General features: G+C 30.3%; 3 protein-coding genes and 1 long non-coding RNA gene across 13 annotated transcripts; 2 read left to right on the top strand and 2 right to left on the bottom strand.

Moving 5' to 3' along the window:
• Window positions 1-2,973: 2,973 nt before the first annotated feature.
• LOC109860432 (ragulator complex protein LAMTOR4) lies at window positions 2,974-4,093 on the top strand. The gene is made up of 3 exons (XM_020439510.1): window positions 2,974-3,136; window positions 3,535-3,609; window positions 3,685-4,093. The coding sequence occupies exons 1-3, from the start codon at window positions 3,101-3,103 to the stop codon at window positions 3,928-3,930; spliced, it is 357 nt and encodes a 118-aa protein (XP_020295099.1). The 5' UTR covers window positions 2,974-3,100; the 3' UTR covers window positions 3,931-4,093.
• Window positions 4,094-4,243: 150 nt separating this feature from the next.
• LOC109860431 (coiled-coil domain-containing protein 130 homolog) lies at window positions 4,244-5,991 on the bottom strand. Its single transcript, XM_020439509.1, has 5 exons — window positions 5,784-5,991; window positions 5,292-5,607; window positions 4,942-5,202; window positions 4,705-4,837; window positions 4,244-4,590 (listed from the first exon to the last, which is right to left on the bottom strand). The coding sequence occupies exons 2-5, from the start codon at window positions 5,601-5,603 to the stop codon at window positions 4,361-4,363; spliced, it is 936 nt and encodes a 311-aa protein (XP_020295098.1). The 5' UTR covers window positions 5,604-5,607; window positions 5,784-5,991; the 3' UTR covers window positions 4,244-4,360.
• Window positions 5,992-10,274: 4,283 nt separating this feature from the next.
• LOC109860430 (membrane metallo-endopeptidase-like 1) lies at window positions 10,275-16,533 on the bottom strand. Of its 9 annotated transcripts, XM_020439501.1 has the most exons (20): window positions 16,491-16,533; window positions 16,203-16,407; window positions 15,975-16,054; window positions 15,719-15,852; window positions 15,463-15,624; window positions 14,771-14,854; window positions 14,434-14,648; window positions 13,543-13,740; window positions 13,160-13,309; window positions 12,945-13,086; window positions 12,630-12,844; window positions 12,321-12,494; window positions 11,991-12,124; window positions 11,851-11,909; window positions 11,704-11,755; window positions 11,552-11,619; window positions 11,348-11,487; window positions 11,035-11,202; window positions 10,737-10,924; window positions 10,275-10,649 (listed from the first exon to the last, which is right to left on the bottom strand). In XM_020439501.1, exons 2-19 carry the CDS (start codon window positions 16,203-16,205, stop codon window positions 10,748-10,750), a joined length of 2,355 nt encoding a protein of 784 aa, XP_020295090.1. In that variant the 5' UTR covers window positions 16,206-16,407; window positions 16,491-16,533; the 3' UTR covers window positions 10,275-10,649; window positions 10,737-10,747. The 9 variants fall into 9 exon arrangements, with proteins under 9 accessions (XP_020295090.1, XP_020295088.1, XP_020295089.1 ...); XM_020439499.1 differs by having other exon boundaries at window positions 10,275-10,924; XM_020439502.1 differs by having other exon boundaries at window positions 10,276-10,924; window positions 12,024-12,124.
• A 313-nt stretch (window positions 16,534-16,846) lies between these two features.
• LOC109860435 lies at window positions 16,847-18,616 on the top strand. 2 transcript variants are annotated; one of them, XR_002250824.1, is made up of 4 exons: window positions 16,847-17,241; window positions 17,336-17,525; window positions 17,660-17,842; window positions 18,402-18,616. It is a non-coding gene; the product is annotated as an uncharacterized LOC109860435 (long non-coding RNA). The 2 variants fall into 2 exon arrangements; XR_002250823.1 differs by having other exon boundaries at window positions 16,855-17,241; window positions 17,660-18,411.
• Window positions 18,617-18,631: the final 15 nt, after the last annotated feature.

The following is an 18,631-nucleotide window of genomic DNA, read 5'->3' as shown; positions in this document are numbered from 1 at the left end:
TGTTATCGAATCGGGACCATAACATTTGGTCACAACCTAACCATGAATCCGATTTAACAGAAAAATAAACACACATGCGTAACACATTCAGATGCACAATTACCTGACCCAGCTGATACGTTGTATTACTCGTTGTGTTGTATTACTTCTCGTAAAACACTCGCGATAAATTTTCGCACAAGAAAAGTTTACCTTTTAAACGCTACAATTTACGACAAAAACTATAAAGCCCCTTGCACAATGGAAGGAATAGCGATAGCGATAGAAATAACACAGTTTTTAACACAGAATTCCAACTTGTCGGAAATTTTATCGCTATTGCTTATTCCGATTTTCTGATCTGCATTGATACATGTGTAGTTTTGTATGTTAGATTCCGCTGTTCCTACCTTTATTTTTAAATATAAACTCTTTAAAACTTTTGTTATTTCTATCGCTATCGCTATTCCGTCCATTGTGCAAGGGGCTTAAGACAACATGCTGGTTACGTGCGTGCGTTCTATACTGACGTATGCTACATTCGAAATATATCGAACTGCGATTCTCGAAATATCGAAATTGACTGAAAAAGAGGGCGATAGTCTACGCAGAGAGAAACCTGAGAGCGACCAGGGGGTCGATTCTGTATCCACGCAATGTAGTGAAAATTACAAAAGTGAGCAAATTTACTAGTTGTTGACCAATAAGATCATAGATATTTTAGTAAATTTGCTCACTTTTGTAATTTTCACTACACTGCGTGATACGGAATCGACCCCCAGGTCCTTAAGAGAGAGTGCGTAATCACTTTTCCGCACCGTAAACTAGCGCATGTCCACAGGTGGCACACATTGGAACTACGCAGCCAGTCCACGAGACATGTCGGTGCGCTATGTCCACAGCGTGCGGTTCTATTCTGTGCTATGTGGACGACTTTAAATGGTCACTTTCTTTAAGTACGTGAGTATATTCGAGAGCGTGAATTTGATTTTTTTGAAATTTAAAATGACCGATCTCGTGATGAAAAGATGAGAAAGGAAAACAAAAAAGGATAAGAAAAAAACATTGCAACTTTCCGTATAACATAAATGTGATATACAAGAAAAGATGTGATAGTCAAGAAAAGAATATTAGTTTAGCGAGAACATTAGAATTCGTGGAGTGTAGTCACATATCATCTCCTTTCACATCATCATATGCTGCTCTGTGCTTTATAAATTTTATTTTATTTTCTTAAAAACACTACATATATAGATACAAAATACACAAAACACCATGTACATTATACAAAGTGTTTTAACGGTACACAAATATAATGTCTGAAAAGTTGCAATTCCAAGGATACCTATTACTCTGCTTTATTACAATTCTTTATCAATGCGTTTTCGAGTTTCAAGCTTAATTTTACAATTTTTTATACATTATAATAGAATACATTAATTTATATATATTACATATAACAACATAATACAATATTTTATACAATATACATAGTATATATAATTCTACCTACCTATCTTAAACATCTGACATATCTTAAACGTATACTAGCCTCATTAATTAGAATTAAGGCTGCATGACAGCCTTGATCCTAATTGTACATTTTTATTTCTTCTACCTATCTATCTCTGATCTATACATATTTCCTACCTATCCGGTCTAATTTCTTTTGTACAAGCGCTTTGTAGATACTTACATCCCTACCTACACAGATAATTATCTACCTACTTTGGAAAGTTTTAAAACCTATCAAATATTTTACGCGAGGGGCAGTTGTTTTAAAATAAAAAAAAAATTATTTTAAATTTATTTTAGTCTCCCGACCGAGTTTTTCTATTTTATTTGATTTAACGAAAGTATAACATATCTTACATTGAGTATAATGTAAGATATGTTATACTTTCGTTAAATCAAATAAAATAGAAAAACTCGGTCGGGAGACTAAAATAAATTTAAAATAATTTTTTTTTTATTTTAAAACAACTGCCCCTCGCGTAAAATATTTGATAGGTTTTAAAACTTTCCAAAGTAGGTAGATAATTATCTGTGTAGGTAGGGATGTAAGTATCTACAAAGCGCTTGTACAAAAGAAATTAGACCGGATAGGTAGGAAATATGTATAGATCAGAGATAGATAGGTAGAAGAAATAAAAATGTACAATTAGGATCAAGGCTGTCATGCAGCCTTAATTCTAATTAATGAGGCTAGTATACGTTTAAGATATGTCAGATGTTTAAGATAGGTAGGTAGAATTATATATACTATGTATATTGTATAAAATATTGTATTATGTTGTTATATGTAATATATATAAATTAATGTATTCTATTATAATGTATAAAAAATTGTAAAATTAAGCTTGAAACTCGAAAACGCATTGATAAAGAATTGTAATAAAGCAGAGTAATAGGTATCCTTGGAATTGCAACTTTTCAGACATTATATTTGTGTACCGTTAAAACACTTTGTATAATGTACATGGTGTTTTGTGTATTTTGTATCTATATATGTAGTGTTTTTAAGAAAATAAAATAAAATTTATAAAGCACAGAGCAGCATATGATGATGTGAAAGGAGATGATATGTGACTACACTCCACGAATTCTAATGTTCTCGCTAAACTAATATTCTTTTCTTGACTATCACATCTTTTCTTGTATATCACATTTATGTTATACGGAAAGTTGCAATGTTTTTTTCTTATCCTTTTTTGTTTTCCTTTCTCATCTTTTCATCACGAGATCGGTCATTTTAAATTTCAAAAAAATCAAATTCACGCTCTCGAATATACTCACGTACTTAAAGAAAGTGACCATTTAAAGTCGTCCACATAGCACAGAATAGAACCGCACGCTGTGGACATAGCGCACCGACATGTCTCGTGGACTGGCTGCGTAGTTCCAATGTGTGCCACCTGTGGACATGCGCTAGTTTACGGTGCGGAAAAGTGATTACGCACTCTCTCTTAAGGACCTGGTCGCTCTCAGGTTTCTCTCTAATATATGGCAATACTTGCTGTGCGTTGTCGCGTTTGCAAATTTTTTCCCGTGAATTAAAAACCGCAGTGTTGTTTTTATTGTTATCTTGTCATCAACGAGGGTATTTAATTTGAGCTGTCGCATGACATTTTGCCGTCTATTGGCGTTATCATCAAACGTAAGAGTGCGGTTTTCTGTTTTACTTCCCATTGTTTGTTTTTGTTGCCTAGGTCTAGGTTAGAACAAGACAAATGTCACAAATAAGATGAAAAATTGCAATATAAGCGAAGTGTTTATAATTATTTTCGGACAAATAGTCATTCTTTCATTGTGTTATTGACATGGTTTAGCAGTATTTAGCAGTAACAACTATTAAGTTTGTTTTCCATAGTTTTTTACTTTTTGTTATTATTTTGTATTCTTTTATATAATATCATTTTGACTGTTATATATAACTTAACATAACCCAATCTAACTTAACCTTAATCTATATATCGTAATTATTTTCCTCCATTTTGTATTAATTATTTTAAATAATCTAGATATTACATGTTACATAAATTATTGTTTGTGTAGAAAATGTTGGCACTGGAGCGCATTCCTGATCAAACTGGATACTTGGTTTTAACAGAAGATGGTGCTGTATTAACGGTAAAAAACAACTACTAGGTTTTTACAATGTCTTCTTGTTTTGTAACAACAAATAAAGTATCCCTTATATTGCAGTCTGGAGGGGAGTTAGAGAATGACGAAAGAGTGGCAAATATAATTAGTAAATTGGTTAGATTGACAAACAATGTCGATCCCAAGGCATTTTCTTCACATGAATCTTTTGACAAAATATCGATTAAGTACAAAGATCATTGCTACGTTATATGTCTCTCTAACAAGAAGATTCATGTGGTAAAGAGAAAACTGCCACAGCAAACTACAACAGTAGTTGTCGAGCAGCAACCTACCATCGACGTTTAGATATGAATTAAAATGATATATATAAAACAATAAATCTATTCTTCGTACACTTTGATATGTAAAAACTAATTTCTTCAATAATTATAAGATTTTATTCTCTGTTATGTATTTATAGGAATGTATGTTACAGTTTAAGACCTCATGTGAGTTAATATCATGTATATATATCATAAATTTAGAAAAATTGGTGTAATAATAATTTCTTTTGCTTTTTGAAATAAGATATTCTTCCAAATGTAATTTAATCAAAATTATGATAACACGATATCAAATTCTCCAGAAATATATTTTTATGAAAATCTTGGAAAAAAATTAATACGTGTGTACAGCATGTTGTTATTCCTGGTAGTCTAGAAACTTTGATATCTCACTTTATTCGTAAATATACATAAAAACACTTAACAGATATATAAATAACAAATCTGAAATACTAACTATCGCTATCGTTACTAGAGCTATCATAATTTACTAGAGATGTGCTTGAACTATTACTGGCTTTTGAAGTGGTCGCGGTATCCGTTACTTCCTGTACTTTTAGTGATTCTTGACTTCGTATCTTTAATAAATTATTTGAAGAGGAAGATATCCGTTTTTTATTATTTTTAAATCTCACAATCGAGACCAATCGTTTCAATTCTGTACTTCCCTTTTTCTTTGGATCTAGAAGAAACATGTTTTTATAAATATTGTATATATTTATATACTATATGAAGTTTAGTCTTGGATGATTAATAAATGCGTGATAAGTGAGTACTAAATAAATAAATGCTATACCTTTTCTATGAGTAAGTAATTTAGCTAATTTGATGTCATCCTCGTGTTCATTGATCAAATCAATATCTAGCCCAGTCTTTTTCAATAACGCATGATTTTCAGACTGCTTCTTCTGGAGTTCCTTTTTCTTCTCCTATAATATAAGTACCAAATTTATTATTAGTAATTAAGTATTGTGTAAAATCACACAAATATATATATATATGTACTTATATGAAATACATTCGATTATTATACCCGAAATAAAGCTCTCACTGCACAATTGGAATTGTAGTCATCTTTCCAGATACTTTCATTTAAAGCTATTGCACTCTCCAATGCTGAATCTCGAGATTTGGCTACTTTTTTATCTTCCACACCATGCTCCAATTTGTACATAGCATCATCATATAATCTGTGAGATACTTCTTTTGTCTCAGGTACTATTTGTTCATTTTGTTTAGGATCCCATCGATTTTCTTGACGCGTCGCGCCACTTACTATGACGTAGTCGAGATTCTGAAATCAATCAACAAAATACTTTGGAGGAACTGTCACAGGAATCATAGTGTTTCTTGAACTTGATTATTATTAATGAAAATGCTTACTGCAGGATCAGTTTTTATCTCAAAATGATTGTCACACAGATGACACTTCATGCGAAACTGATAAAGCGGTGTGCTGTAATACATTCCAATTTTCTTCTTCTCCGCATTGTAACGCACTCCCATACCAATGTGATTTCCGCATCCATTGCACCATATATTGTAGGGCATTTCAAATCGTATGATCAAAATACCCATATGAAGTTTACGGGCACGCTCACGTAATGCGTGAGTGCCCATAAACTTATTGAGACCACCGACACGAGGATCATAGTCCGGTGGATAGTACAAATTTGTTCCCTTTCGTTCTCCCATTTTACTGTAATTAAAATTATTCATACATAATACAAGCAAATATTTTATGAAAAAAGAAACTTACAAGCATATTTGTTTTATAAGATACAAATTAAAAAAGTATCGAAGAAGTTGGTTTGCAACTTACGTATTTACATAAACTTTACAATAATAATATTTATAATACGACTGTCACTGTACCTTAATTATTCTTTACTGAGTTAGAAGAAAAAACAAAGCAACAAATTCTTCTCAAATTGAGCTTTCTTATGATTTAACTATAAACTTTAACCCACTGCACATCTGACTATATTGACGTTCTTTTTTTTTATGCAGTTTTTTTAACGCATAGAGCGTTACGCGTTAGAGCGAATTTTGCGAGCCCAATTTTCATTGCTGAATTGACATTCTTTAGTAAATTAGGTTAGAATCTTTAAGGACGTAGCACAGACTTTTGCATAATGCATAACGCATCAGACATAAGAGAATCAACCAATCAAAGCTTTCTAGAACAAGAAGTAGGGATAAAAACGAAAAGTTGGATTAGTTGATTTTCTTATGTCTTAAGGTGCATTTTTACGTGCCGCTGAAACCAGAGAGAAGCCTGAAGGTCGAAGCACAGATTTTTTGCATAAAGCCCATTCTACATTGATCGCAAGCGCAAACGCAAGGTATAGATTTTGTAAAATTGACCAATCACGCTGGTCAGTTGGCTGATTTGATCAATACGATTAGTCAATTCTATCAGACCTGGTTTTTGCGTTTGCGGTTGCAATCAATGTAGAACGGGCTTTTTAAAAAAACATTTAATAATGACTGTCTACTAAATAGTAAAAATACATATTTCGAAACTCAAAATTCTATACACACGTACATGTAATAAAACCTACGTAAGGTCGTTTTCATCACTACAGACGTTTACATCGTGATAAATATATTGTCATCATACACAAGAACGACTTATTCATTCTAAGTATGTAACACACCGTCAAATTAAGAGTAAATAATACAATACATTAGCAATTTGCTCAGTTATTTGTTGGTATATTCGATGGATATTAAATAGTTTCTTGTGCGCAATATGTACGTGTGCGCGATGAAATATGTTCACAAACAAAATTTAGACAAATCACATATAAGATTTACATATTTAACGCGCGCAAACCGTGCACGCAAACATTATTATCTGGATATATAAAACTATGAAATGTAGAAAACAGAAGCAATCTATATCAAACAGTAGTATGTATGATAAAATAATATATGGTACTTGTAATAATTTTTTTATGTATGTGAAACCTGATAACCGATACTTTAATTAGATTTTATTATGTTATTTAAAATTTATTCTGTTTTTGTATTTAATATGTACAAACAAAAATATATATGACAAAATCTTATAATAAAAAGAGTATTTGCAATATAAACTGTACTATCTTGTGACAATTCTTTAGTTCTTATCACTGCGCAATGTTTTCAAGAAAGGTTACGTGAAAACATTTGTATGCTATCTAACATTTTCTTCTGAATTTCTACTGTTTTGTGAATAAAATTGTGTGTTACAACCAAAAGAACATTTTCTTAGTTACTTATCATTTTTTTGTCTACTTATCGCCTATTACTTAGAAATAATAAGCGAAAGAATTTTTGTATTACCTTATTACTGTATGTACAATATGTATAATTTACACTATATATCTTGTATGTAGTTTATATCTGTATATGTATATTATGTTTATTCAATTTATGTACTGTGGTTTTTTATATCTTACAAGAGTATAATGTAAATACTAAGAAAGATTTTATACTAATTATTTGTTATATGTGTTTCATTTAAAAGACCGGTTGGCCTACTTGCAGTTGTGAATTTTAGTATTAACCACATATATTCAGATGAAGATTCCGAAACGGTACGTTATGTGAACTTAAATGTTTAATATAGCTATAACTGTAAAACAATCTTTTTTTTATTTGATTACGTAACTTCATGTATGTATGTAATGAAAATATATTAGTAAGTTATATAAATGTAGTTTAGCACAGTAAAAAAATCACATATATAATGCTGAGTAAGGTACAAGTTATTATATTCAATATTATTATTACAAGGTGGTGTTAGATTACTAAGACTGTACGAGTGATGGTTACAAATTTGATAAACAGATATAATCTAGAAACAGTGAGAGGAAGTTTTATAAATAGAATATAGTTGTTAAATAAAAGATAAAAATTATTTTAGAAATTTAAGTTTCTAAAATTAAAATTGTTATATTTGTTCAATACTTGTTACGTGTTTAAATCCCTTTTTTTTATGTTTTACACGTACTTACACGTTTTGTTTTGTTTTCTTTTGTAATAATTTTTGTTTTTTTTATAAAAGTATATTTTTCAACGTTATTACACTTCTGCAAAAGTATACAAGATGTTATCATATTTATAATTTGTATATTTTTTTTGCCAACATTTAAACACGACATTCGGGATATACCTCAGAGTATCTACTACATTACTAATCCAGTAACAATGATTTTTACGAAGTGTTTGGATAGACATTGCTTTTTAATTTAAATAGAAAATAAAATCCATGTATTGCTTTTAATACTAAAGTTATTTTTGTAAATCAAGATTTAATTTATTTTATGGCTCAAAAAAGTATTTATTAATTATGTTTAAAATGTGAAAATTACAAATTTTAATACATTTAAAACTTCGCAAAATGATCATAAAATGAAATTAAATTTTTGGTAAAATGAATGCTAATAATACACTATATTTCATCTTACATAATTGCGAATAAGTATAAATTTAAGTTTAATTAAGTGTTCACAAATGAACAAATAAAGCACACGTTATAGAAAAACACATAATATGTAAGTATATAAAACTATGAAAAATATGAAAAAGAAACATTTATCAATAATCTATATGAAACAGTCATATGTATGACGAAATATGGTACTCGTAATTTTTTTTTATGTATGTTAATTGTTTTTATGTATTTTTTATGTATTTTTGTATGTAAAAACAGAAAAAGAGAATGTAAGCCGAATTTAATGTGGTAGAATTTATTATGTTTAGTTATCTTTACTTACACACACAATTTAAACAGAAATAGTTATTACATAAGTACTTATAATAAAAAGTGTATTTGAAAAGTGAACTATGTGAGTTTCTTATCAAATTTTTAGTTTGTATCAATACGGACTAATTTCAAGTTAGTTTATCGGGAACAGTTCTTTGCAATATAACGTTTTTTTCCGATTAACCGGATTTTTCTGTGTATAAAAAAAATGTGTTACAATGAAGCAGGACATTTTCGTAGATTTGTTGTTACTTATCGTCAGTTGCTCGAAAGTATATTTATAGAATACTTCAACTTCATCGCACGCAAAACAGCTCGATGCATGCTTATTCGCGGATCTTTTTTAATTATGATTCTGGTAATTATTGCGAATCGCGTAAAATAGTATAAAACTTTTCGACTCAGTTTTACTCCTTCTACTTGTCTACAAAAGAAGCTACAATAATTGTCAAACGCTTTGTATATTTATCGAATATAATTTGAGTACCTATAGATCGTTTTCCACAACATCCATCATAACAGATAGAACGCATTATGCGCGACTAGAAGGAACTCGATTGTCAATCAAGTATGAAGAATAAGGTCTCGTAACGCGTTCTGTTTGTATGTACATAAGAGCGCTTAAGCGTGGTGCTACGCAAGTATTGCGTACGTTTGAAACAAAAATAACAAAATTTATATTATAACTAGTCACAAAAGTATATTATTCACTACATTTTTACAGAGATCTGCGTGTAATTATTGTGAATATCATAATGTCATATCTAACGTAAAATGTAATGTCGTCAGTGTTATGATCATCATGTGCATCAAATATCTAAAACATCTATAATTTTAAAGATAATTGTAATAAGAAATTAATATAACGGTTTTTGATTCAAAAACAAAATTGCAAATCTACAATTTGTTACATTTTTAGAGAAAAAGTGCTTTGTAGTATATAATAACGGAAAAAAGATAAGGCGTAGTCTTACTAGTGACAGAAATATGTTATTGTACATTGTAGTTTTTTTTATATTGTTCTCTATTGTATATTGTTTGTCATTATAATAATGTACAAGAGTTTACTTGGCGCTACTTTTTATCACTTTTTTTGTAAAACAAATTAAAAAACAAAAAATATAATTTAGCATATATAATATTTTGTAAGTTTATAAAGGAAGACTTTTGTAAACAATACGTTTTTGATAAATATAACGCAGATAAGGTGGGGTGCTACCTCGTCAAATTGAACTCGTCGATCGCGCGTGAATTACATACTAATTTCTATCTTCACCGCGAGTTGCTTTTAGCACACAGAATCGACGAATATACATAATCCCTTATACGTCAAGCAAATGCACTGCAATCGCATCGCGATGTGCAAAACCCATGTTAGAAATTTATACTTTGTGAATAATAATACAAATAGCAACAGACGTACTATTTTTTAGACAATAATCTTTAATCAGTCTTGAAAATGTTTCGTTTGCTTTCGTTTCTATACATTTGTTGTATTCATGCACAAGAACAATAAATACTAAAACGTCTACAGTACACATACTTATACGTAATACATTATTATTCTCTGAGTGGCTTATTGGAATGTATATTTGGGTTATTCGTAAAAGAATGTAATGTTTGTTTTTGAATTCTAAGCGTAAAGAAACCCGTAAATTTTATTTCAACGAATAGTTACATATAACTTTTTTCATATAAATATTCATTCATGTTTTGTATGAGATATAGATATCATACTGACATCTGTAAAAGTACAAATAGTATTTTCAGCAAAGTACATAAAGAAATCTACCGTTTTGTAATTTTTGTTTTTTTATTCTTTGAGAGATCGTAAATTATCTAAACAATATACACTTACATTTAGTCTGAACTTATACTAAATGTGTCTAAAATTATACGTTTATAAATATACAATTTTTTTCTCTTCAAAAATATCGTTACTATACCGTAAATGCTAATTTTTTTGCAGAAGTCAGTGTGTATATCTAAAAATATAATGATTGTAAATATTATAAAATGTTTGCTATACAAAAAAATATCGCGTTCAAAATTTGTAAGCATGTGGCATTTACGTCTTTTCAGTTTAGAACCAAAGGGCACATTTCTTCTCCGGATTCATTGGAGTTCCCACAGAGCAATTATAACTCTGGGAGAATTCACGAGAATTTGAAAGGCTGCCGCGAATCCTAATTTCCTTCACAGAATGGACGCCAGAAGTGATTTTTTGTATCTCTTCTGGCAGAGCATTTTCACAGAAAAACTAAAAGAAGAAATGATATTAATAACTTCCATAGCCCATGTATTTTTACTGCCCGTTCATTGACCGTAGTTACCATACATCTCAATGTACATTCTTTAATAGGTATTTACTTGAGCATACACCAAGAAGAAGATCTGATCTTCGCTATAATCTTCAAGTCCTTGCAGCCGCCACTCTGTTTCATTCAATCTTTCTTTTCTGTTCTTGTACGCGTAATATGCAGAAACAATTCCAGCAGCATCCGCCGTGTTCTCTCCGAGCGTCTGTTGCCCGTTCACCTAAAACAACCAATTATGTATACCTAAAAAACCATGAAACAATTATAGATACATTAAAACGTCAAGAAACGAAATTCTTCTAAATAACTCAAAAATAAATTAAAAGTTCGTCTGCATTTGTATGCTTTTTTTTAAATTTACTCACTTGAATATTCTCACGTTCCAATCCTGGAACCAGATACTTGTTATATTGTTTAATAAAACATTGCGTTATATTTTCATACTCATCGATAGACTTTTGTGTCCATGTTTGCATGATGTTTCCATTTTTGTCAAAGTTACGACCTGTACTCAACGTTAGTATAATAAGATTCTTTTTCTCGACACAATACCAGGAAAAATTACTTACCGTCGACATCAAAGGCGTGATTAATTTCATGTCCAATGATATGTCCTACCTTTCCGTAATTCATTAATCTATTACGTAAATGAGATTAAAAGTTTTTGAGAATAGTTTTTTTGTAACGTTTGTTTGCGAAAAATGATACAAATAATACTCACGCAATGTGATTTCGGTCATATACAGGACTTTGTAATAAGGCAGCAGTGAGAACTACGTAAAAAAAAAAATAACAAAATAAACGGAAAGGTAATAATAAACATAACCATAAATCTATTTTAGTGTACATTATTATTTAAATTTTTTACCGATGCTATTGAATACCATATTATATTTGGCTTGCAGTTGTGTCGGTCGGCTTAACCATCTATTAAACAAAAATATAAATATTATAAAAAGTTATGTATACAAATTTGCTTATATATATAGCATGTGTAGTTCGCAGTACATAATAACAAACTCGATTGCATAAAGTTTGTACTTTGTGTTGTCTACGGGTGTCCTTAACGAGTTTATCATTTTTTTCCATTTGAATTTCCATATATTTATAATGTTGTCGAGATATTCCGTACCGATATTCAACTAAAATACATAAAAATAATGCTTCTATAAAAGCACGATAAAATACATAAGTAAATAAATAAATAAATAAATATATAATATTACGGGTGTAAACTATTATTGAGCATCTCTTACTTTATTGGAAAAGAAGAGAAAACATATTATAGTAAATAAAGTGTATTTCTTTGAAATCTTTTTTGCTAGAAGATGTACATACGTCTTCGTAATATCTGTCAATAGCTTCGTCGCTGTACCAATCGGGCTTAAAAAATTCGTGTTTCATAGACGTAAGTTTCTCGACAGCCGCTTCTTTTGTAGGCTCATCCATCCATGTGGCGTTTCCTATTTGTTGATGAACGACGCTTTTAATATTTGTATATATTTCTGTGATCTACAAGAATTTTGTTTTTGAGTACGAAGTAAGTGTATTTTACGTGTATGTATTGTATTTNCTTTTATTGTATGTATATATTAATTTTAGTTTATTGTACGTTTATTGTATCTATTTAAAATGTAACAAACTTACGTCTTGTATGTTATCAAGCGATATGTATTTCTTGACATATTCATGCGAAATAGCATGATCTAAGTTGAGCGAGTTAATGCATGGCATCCAGTTTTTATCGTCTTCTTCTAGCTGGTTATTGTCTGCACCTATTATGACGCGAGCAATGCCACTCAATTTCTGTGGTTTGATGTAATCAGTTAACTTTCTAATTAAACTCCATATTATAAAATTAACTGCAATTAGAATTCAACATCGTTGAATTTATAACATACTTTAGGTAGTATTTTACGCTGTATCACTATGTTTTGAACTTCACTATTAAAAAAATTTTACCAATAGTACGTGACGGTGTTCGTTCTAACAACGGTACTAAATTGATAAGATATTCATACTCTACAACAATGAGTTTTTCAGATGGTTTTATCGCGATTCTTTCTGATGCAAATAAATCCTGAATGGCTGAGTGCCAGTCAATCTGTAATGAAAAAGTTATTCTTGAATATAAAATATGTACTGAAAAATATAAGAAATATAGTATTTTATCGCACCTTTCCTATCATTCCGGGATTTTGCTTGTCGTACTTTTCTTGCAATTGTTGGATTGTTAGCGAAGTAAGTGTATCAAGTATCCTGTCTACAGTGCTTGTCAACTGTAAGCAGTATAGTACAAGAAGACTAGTCATTTGATGCAATCGGCTCTTAAAAAATGTGATTGAAGAACTTACAGTATAAAACACACATATGTATATATATATGGTATAATATACACACACGCACATACATACACACATATATATATATATGTATATAGTGACATAGAAACAGAAATTTATTTCATAATGTAAAATGGTATTTGAAATATTATGAAGTTAATACATAACAATGAGTAAATGTATTTTTTAATATTAATATCGTGATTGTTCATACTAACATTAGCCAGTTCCGCTTCAAAATGTACGATGTCAAGTGCATCTTGAGTAAGTTTACTCATGTTACTTGTTCCGCCATTTTCTGTTATAAGATTGTGCGCAACGTTTACGATAGTAGATCTATACATTTCTTTCCGCCATTTAGTGTTGTTTATGAGTATTATTTTGTCTCGAGAAAAAGGAAGAGCAGGTCCAAAAATCTAAAATCATATGTACTTATCATTTTGAAAAGTGTTTCTGAACGGTGTTATCTTTAATATGTATGCATCGTTATTTGCAAACGCATAATTGTTTTTGTCCTTTTTAGTACTTTTTTGGTCAAATAAAATAAATACGATGTAGTATAATATCTATCATATATTGTAAGGAAGAATCATTGCAAACGGCGAAATTCGAGTTTTATATGTATTATTTTTTTTATATATTCTGTAGATGTGTTATTCTCTTATATTTTCCGTATGTATTATTATTCTTGTATGTTTTCAAAGTTAACGACTGATAATCTCACGATAAACTTGTCTACCTGCGCGATTGTCAAGGTGACAAGATATACGATTCTCATCTTTGCGATGTTTGTTGTTTGCCGGTTGACGACTCAACCGACAATTTTGAAGCGAAGAAAACACGATAACATCGCCGAAAACCGAGGTGATGAGAAAAAGGGCTTGCGGAGCCAGCGAGAGAGAAGACGTAGCCGCCGACAAGAACGGATTAAGAGACGCGAGAGATCGAAGCGCGACAGATCAAGTAGAGTCAAACTATTAATTGCTTTCGTGTATCACTTTCTCAAATAAATTAATCAATACACTTTTTCCTTAAAATAAAGTGCGTCAATTTAATCTTAATATCCCTACAATATGTTAATGTATGTTATAAAAATTAAATATACTTACATAGATAGCGTTACTGTTGGACATTTTTAAATCTTCAGATACTTCTATATCATACAGACCAATGTTTAATACTTTATTTTTATGCAAATTGGTAGTAACATTTTGCCAAGTCAAATTTCTTTCATTCCATTCATGACGGGACATAACTATTGGCCATCCGCCGTAGCTATTTACAATAGCGTTCAAGTTACTCATACCGAATGCTTTATTATTTTCTAACATCCAAAAAGTAATAATCGTTTTTTTTAATTTTATACGTTGTAATTATTATATTGAGTATTTAAGTTGAAAGTATACGTCGTAATAATTATATTTTTATTATTGTAGTGTCACGTACCTTTATCCATGCACTGCGCGAATACACGCTTCGCTTTTATGAAAGACATAGTATCGGTTGGTTTAAACGATGCGTTTAAAATTTCTGTAGACAACGAAAATTTGACAGAATGTCACATATACACACAGTCGTGTAAAGTATCACTTATTGCACAATCTGTTTTTCTTAAATTTTTAATTTTTTTACAGTTAATCATAGTTAAATAAAAAATAATCAATATTAAGATAAATAGATTCATATAAAATGTAAGAATACTATCAGTTTGCGCACATTGTATTGTATCACAACACGCAGCAACAGAATATTTATGTTTACAGTTTCATGTGCTATTAAGAGAGTTTATAACTTTCCTGTTTCTTTTGAATATTATAGTTGTATATTTTCTNTTGATGTTGCGTAGTACTCAAATAACGTTTATATACTATGTTCTAATAATATAATAACAGACGTAGCTTTTGTAAATTACATTGTTTTGGTAGTTAGTAATTGTAAATGATTTTGACCAAACAACTTGAATAAATATAACAATATTGCTGTCAAGTTTCTATCAATTATAAATAAATATATCCAATTCATGTAAACCGATTTAATAGTACTTAGACATAAGTTTATACTTTCGTTGTATATACCTTTGTTTGTGAACATACACAATGTAAAACATCAAACAATCAAAACCTTTACTTAAACTGTACCTCGAAGCTGATTGTGTAATTTTTGTTTGAGCACTGTGAAAAAATTAATTACTGGAAATGATGTATTTGATCGGTTAGTTTGTAACCATCCGCCACAAGCAAATTTGTAAAAATTGTCACACGGATCGACCGAACGATCAAAGGTGGATAAAATCTCTAAAGCTATAAAAATAAACTTTAAATGGTACACACATATAAAATAAGTTAAAACCACGATGTTATCTATGTAACTGTAATATATAGTTTCTACACGTGCCTGCGTTTTTACATTTATTGGTGGCGCATAACATATATTGCCTGTTCATTGTCGAATCGAAACGTGCGCGTATGCTAAAGGTATCAGAAAAATCGAACGTACCGTGCGCATATATTACAGCTGTCAGAAAAATTCTGCAAAAGTGTGTCAAATACGGAACGAGAAATATATAATTAATACGTCTAGACATAAATGATAAACTAATAACACTTATTACAATAGATATAATTTTAACATTACAAATATTAATTCTTACATGAAGAAATGATATGTCTTCATAGTGTGATAAATATGTACCACAAAATACAAATTTGTATTGGCACCTTTTGTTCTCGACTTTGTTTGCGATTTCAAAGACGGTCACCAATGAAGTGCCGTCATAAAAAAAAGAAAACACTTGAGTAAAATCTTTTTTCTAATCGGAAATGTTCAGTATAAAGTATAAAATTAAATAAAAAAAGTAGAAATAAAACATATCGTATACCATATATTTGCGCCTCAACAATTTAATTATAATTTATGGTTATATGCCAAGTGAAGCGTCGTAACGTGTTCAAATGTCGTTCATTACAGACACTTTTGATACACATATATCTACATGAAGTGTTTTAACGTAAGTTTGTAGGTAATAAATACGTTTTCTATATTTCGAATTAGTTATACGTAAAATATGGTCGAGACGGAATCATCTAAAAATATATACGTTAAATGTAAAAGTTTGAGAGTGGTACTATAGTCCTAACTACTTGAAAACCTTTAGCACAATACTTACCTACGATCGTAACGATGCGCTGAAACTGACTGTTTAAAGTTGCGAACAATGCAAAAGGAAACGTTTCTTTATGTTCATGTCACAAACACGTGGCATAGTCGTGTTTGCCGTGTGAACGAACCACAAGTATACGAACAGTTACATTTGGAAATTGTAGTTTTTCTTTGTAAATCCTAAAGTACGATACGCAACGAGTTACGTACATTACGAGTAATTACGTATGTTTATTTACAAGAAAACAAATCAATTATTCATTTTTTTGTCTTGATTATAATTTCAGGTTTTTATCAATGCACTAGAAACGTTAGGTCAGGGCAACATGAAAAATTAAATGCTTGCGCACATTGTCTGCACTGGTTAGTCGCGTTCAGCAGTACGCGCTGATTTGTAACAATCAAACGTGATTGGTTCTTTTTCTAGAACAAAACAAATCAATGTTGAGTAATGACAAGATAACATGTCGGCATTTGTTCTGCTAAACGAAAGAAATAAGTGACAATGTGTGCAAAGTTTCAATTTTTTAGTTTTCACTCAAGCAACGAAAGTTCTTCTGTATCACATGCATACATGTAGAAAAGAGAACACATAAGTCAAGTGCATTCTACCAATAGTACTAACAATAAGAGAAATCACGCATTGAGTGTGGAATCCGATTTTTGTCGACTCCAGTGTGATGAAAATACATAATTTTTAATCAACACTTACGTACATTATATATTTTTTCTTTTTTATGTATACAAATGGAAATATTGTAAGTATNCTAATATTCATATAATTGTAATAATATTATATTTTATAATAATATAATTATACTAATTATATCACGTTTGTTATTTTTTGCGCAGGCGGAAGATGTTCGGAAAATCATAAGCTTCATGAGAAAACTCATTGGCGATCTGGAACACAAAATGGGCGGACAGACGCGAGTGTTTCTTGATGGAGATAGCAAGAATTGCAAACGGCGCAAATGCAATATGGGAAATTTGATCTGTGATGCTCTAAGTGATTATATAAGATTTTTTCAGGCGGCGAAATGTATGTATATCTCACTGTAAGAAAACAGTTTCTTATTATGGTTTGTCAGTATTGCAATACATATTTTGAAACTCAGAATTCTATACACACGTACGTATACTACAACCTAAGTAAGGTCGTTTTCCTCACTACAGACGTTTACATCATAATATGTGTTTATTATTTCACGGGGACGACTGACTTGTAGTCATAGACCACCTTTCGAACAAGCCAGATTGCAGATATTTGTTGGCAATACGTTNTTCAACTTATACGGCGATAACACGTATAAAGTGGTGTTTATAATTGTAAGAGATAGAAATATTATCTTAAATATGGTAAGTTATGGAAGGCTCGTATGTGTTGAATATTTATATTTGTTGTAAACTATAATTTTTATTTCTCATCACACGCTAAAACAATATGGAATCCGATTTTCTTCTTTATATTTAAAAAATTTATATCTACTTTAGTTTATCACTTAATGTACAAATCGTACTACTCGGTAATATACTCTATATACAAATATTACATAAATATTACTACGATCTAAAAATATCGTTTTTACTTTGCCGTAACTTACACTGTGTGACATACTATATAATTGAAACGCGCTTGTAAAATGTAGGCAAATTTAATCTTCAATCGTCTTTCTACAAGTCAAAGTGAGAAAAACAGCGCAATCATGACAACTTACGTGAATGTATGTGTGTGCGTATGTGATAAACATAAAGACGTAGCAACTTAGTGATAAACATATCTTTTAACGGTCATACACAATTGTTTTTGACGAGTATATCTAAAAACAAGTAATATTTATTGTGTATAAATCGGAATCATGTGTTGTTGTTTATTTGCGAAAATCACTTCTTGTTTATAACAAAATAAATTATATAGATTCACAGTACACAGATGCTTACGTTCTATGGAACTATGTGTTTAATATTTCTAACCGGAATTGCTACTTCAACTGATGAGAATTTATCTCAAGAACCGCAGTGTATACAACCGATAGAATATTTTATAAATATTTCTGAGGAAGTACAAACTAATTCACTCAACGTCAATTCTCGTATCAAACTCAATATTTCATGTACAGAACAAACAATACGACTGTATGTCAAAGA

This window comes from Pseudomyrmex gracilis, unplaced genomic scaffold (genome assembly GCF_002006095.1).
Source record: "Pseudomyrmex gracilis isolate BER0280 unplaced genomic scaffold, ASM200609v1 scaffold_386, whole genome shotgun sequence".
NCBI classification, from domain to species: domain Eukaryota; kingdom Metazoa; phylum Arthropoda; class Insecta; order Hymenoptera; family Formicidae; genus Pseudomyrmex; species Pseudomyrmex gracilis.
Note: the sequence above shows the minus strand (reverse complement) of the source record. Positions and strands in the feature narration are given on the sequence as shown.

Coding starts and splice junctions, on each gene's coding strand:
- LOC109860430 (XM_020439499.1), bottom strand. Junction 13,310..13,542: donor TTGAAGCGGAACTGGCTAAT/GTTAGTATGAAC, acceptor ACATTTTTTAAG/AGCCGATTGCATCAAATGAC. Junction 11,203..11,347: donor TGGAACGTGAGAATATTCAA/GTGAGTAAATTT, acceptor TGGTTGTTTTAG/GTGAACGGGCAACAGACGCT.
- LOC109860431 (XM_020439509.1), bottom strand. CDS start 5,603: ATGGGAGAACGAAAGGGAACAAATTTGTACTATCCACCGGACTATGAT. Junction 4,838..4,941: donor CAGTGAGAGCTTTATTTCGG/GTATAATAATCG, acceptor CTTATATTATAG/GAGAAGAAAAAGGAACTCCA. Junction 4,591..4,704: donor ATTACTTACTCATAGAAAAG/GTATAGCATTTA, acceptor TGTTTCTTCTAG/ATCCAAAGAAAAAGGGAAGT.
- LOC109860432 (XM_020439510.1), top strand. CDS start 3,101: ATGACATTTTGCCGTCTATTGGCGTTATCATCAAAC. Junction 3,137..3,534: donor TATTGGCGTTATCATCAAAC/GTAAGAGTGCGG, acceptor TTGTTTGTGTAG/AAAATGTTGGCACTGGAGCG. Junction 3,610..3,684: donor AAGATGGTGCTGTATTAACG/GTAAAAAACAAC, acceptor CTTATATTGCAG/TCTGGAGGGGAGTTAGAGAA.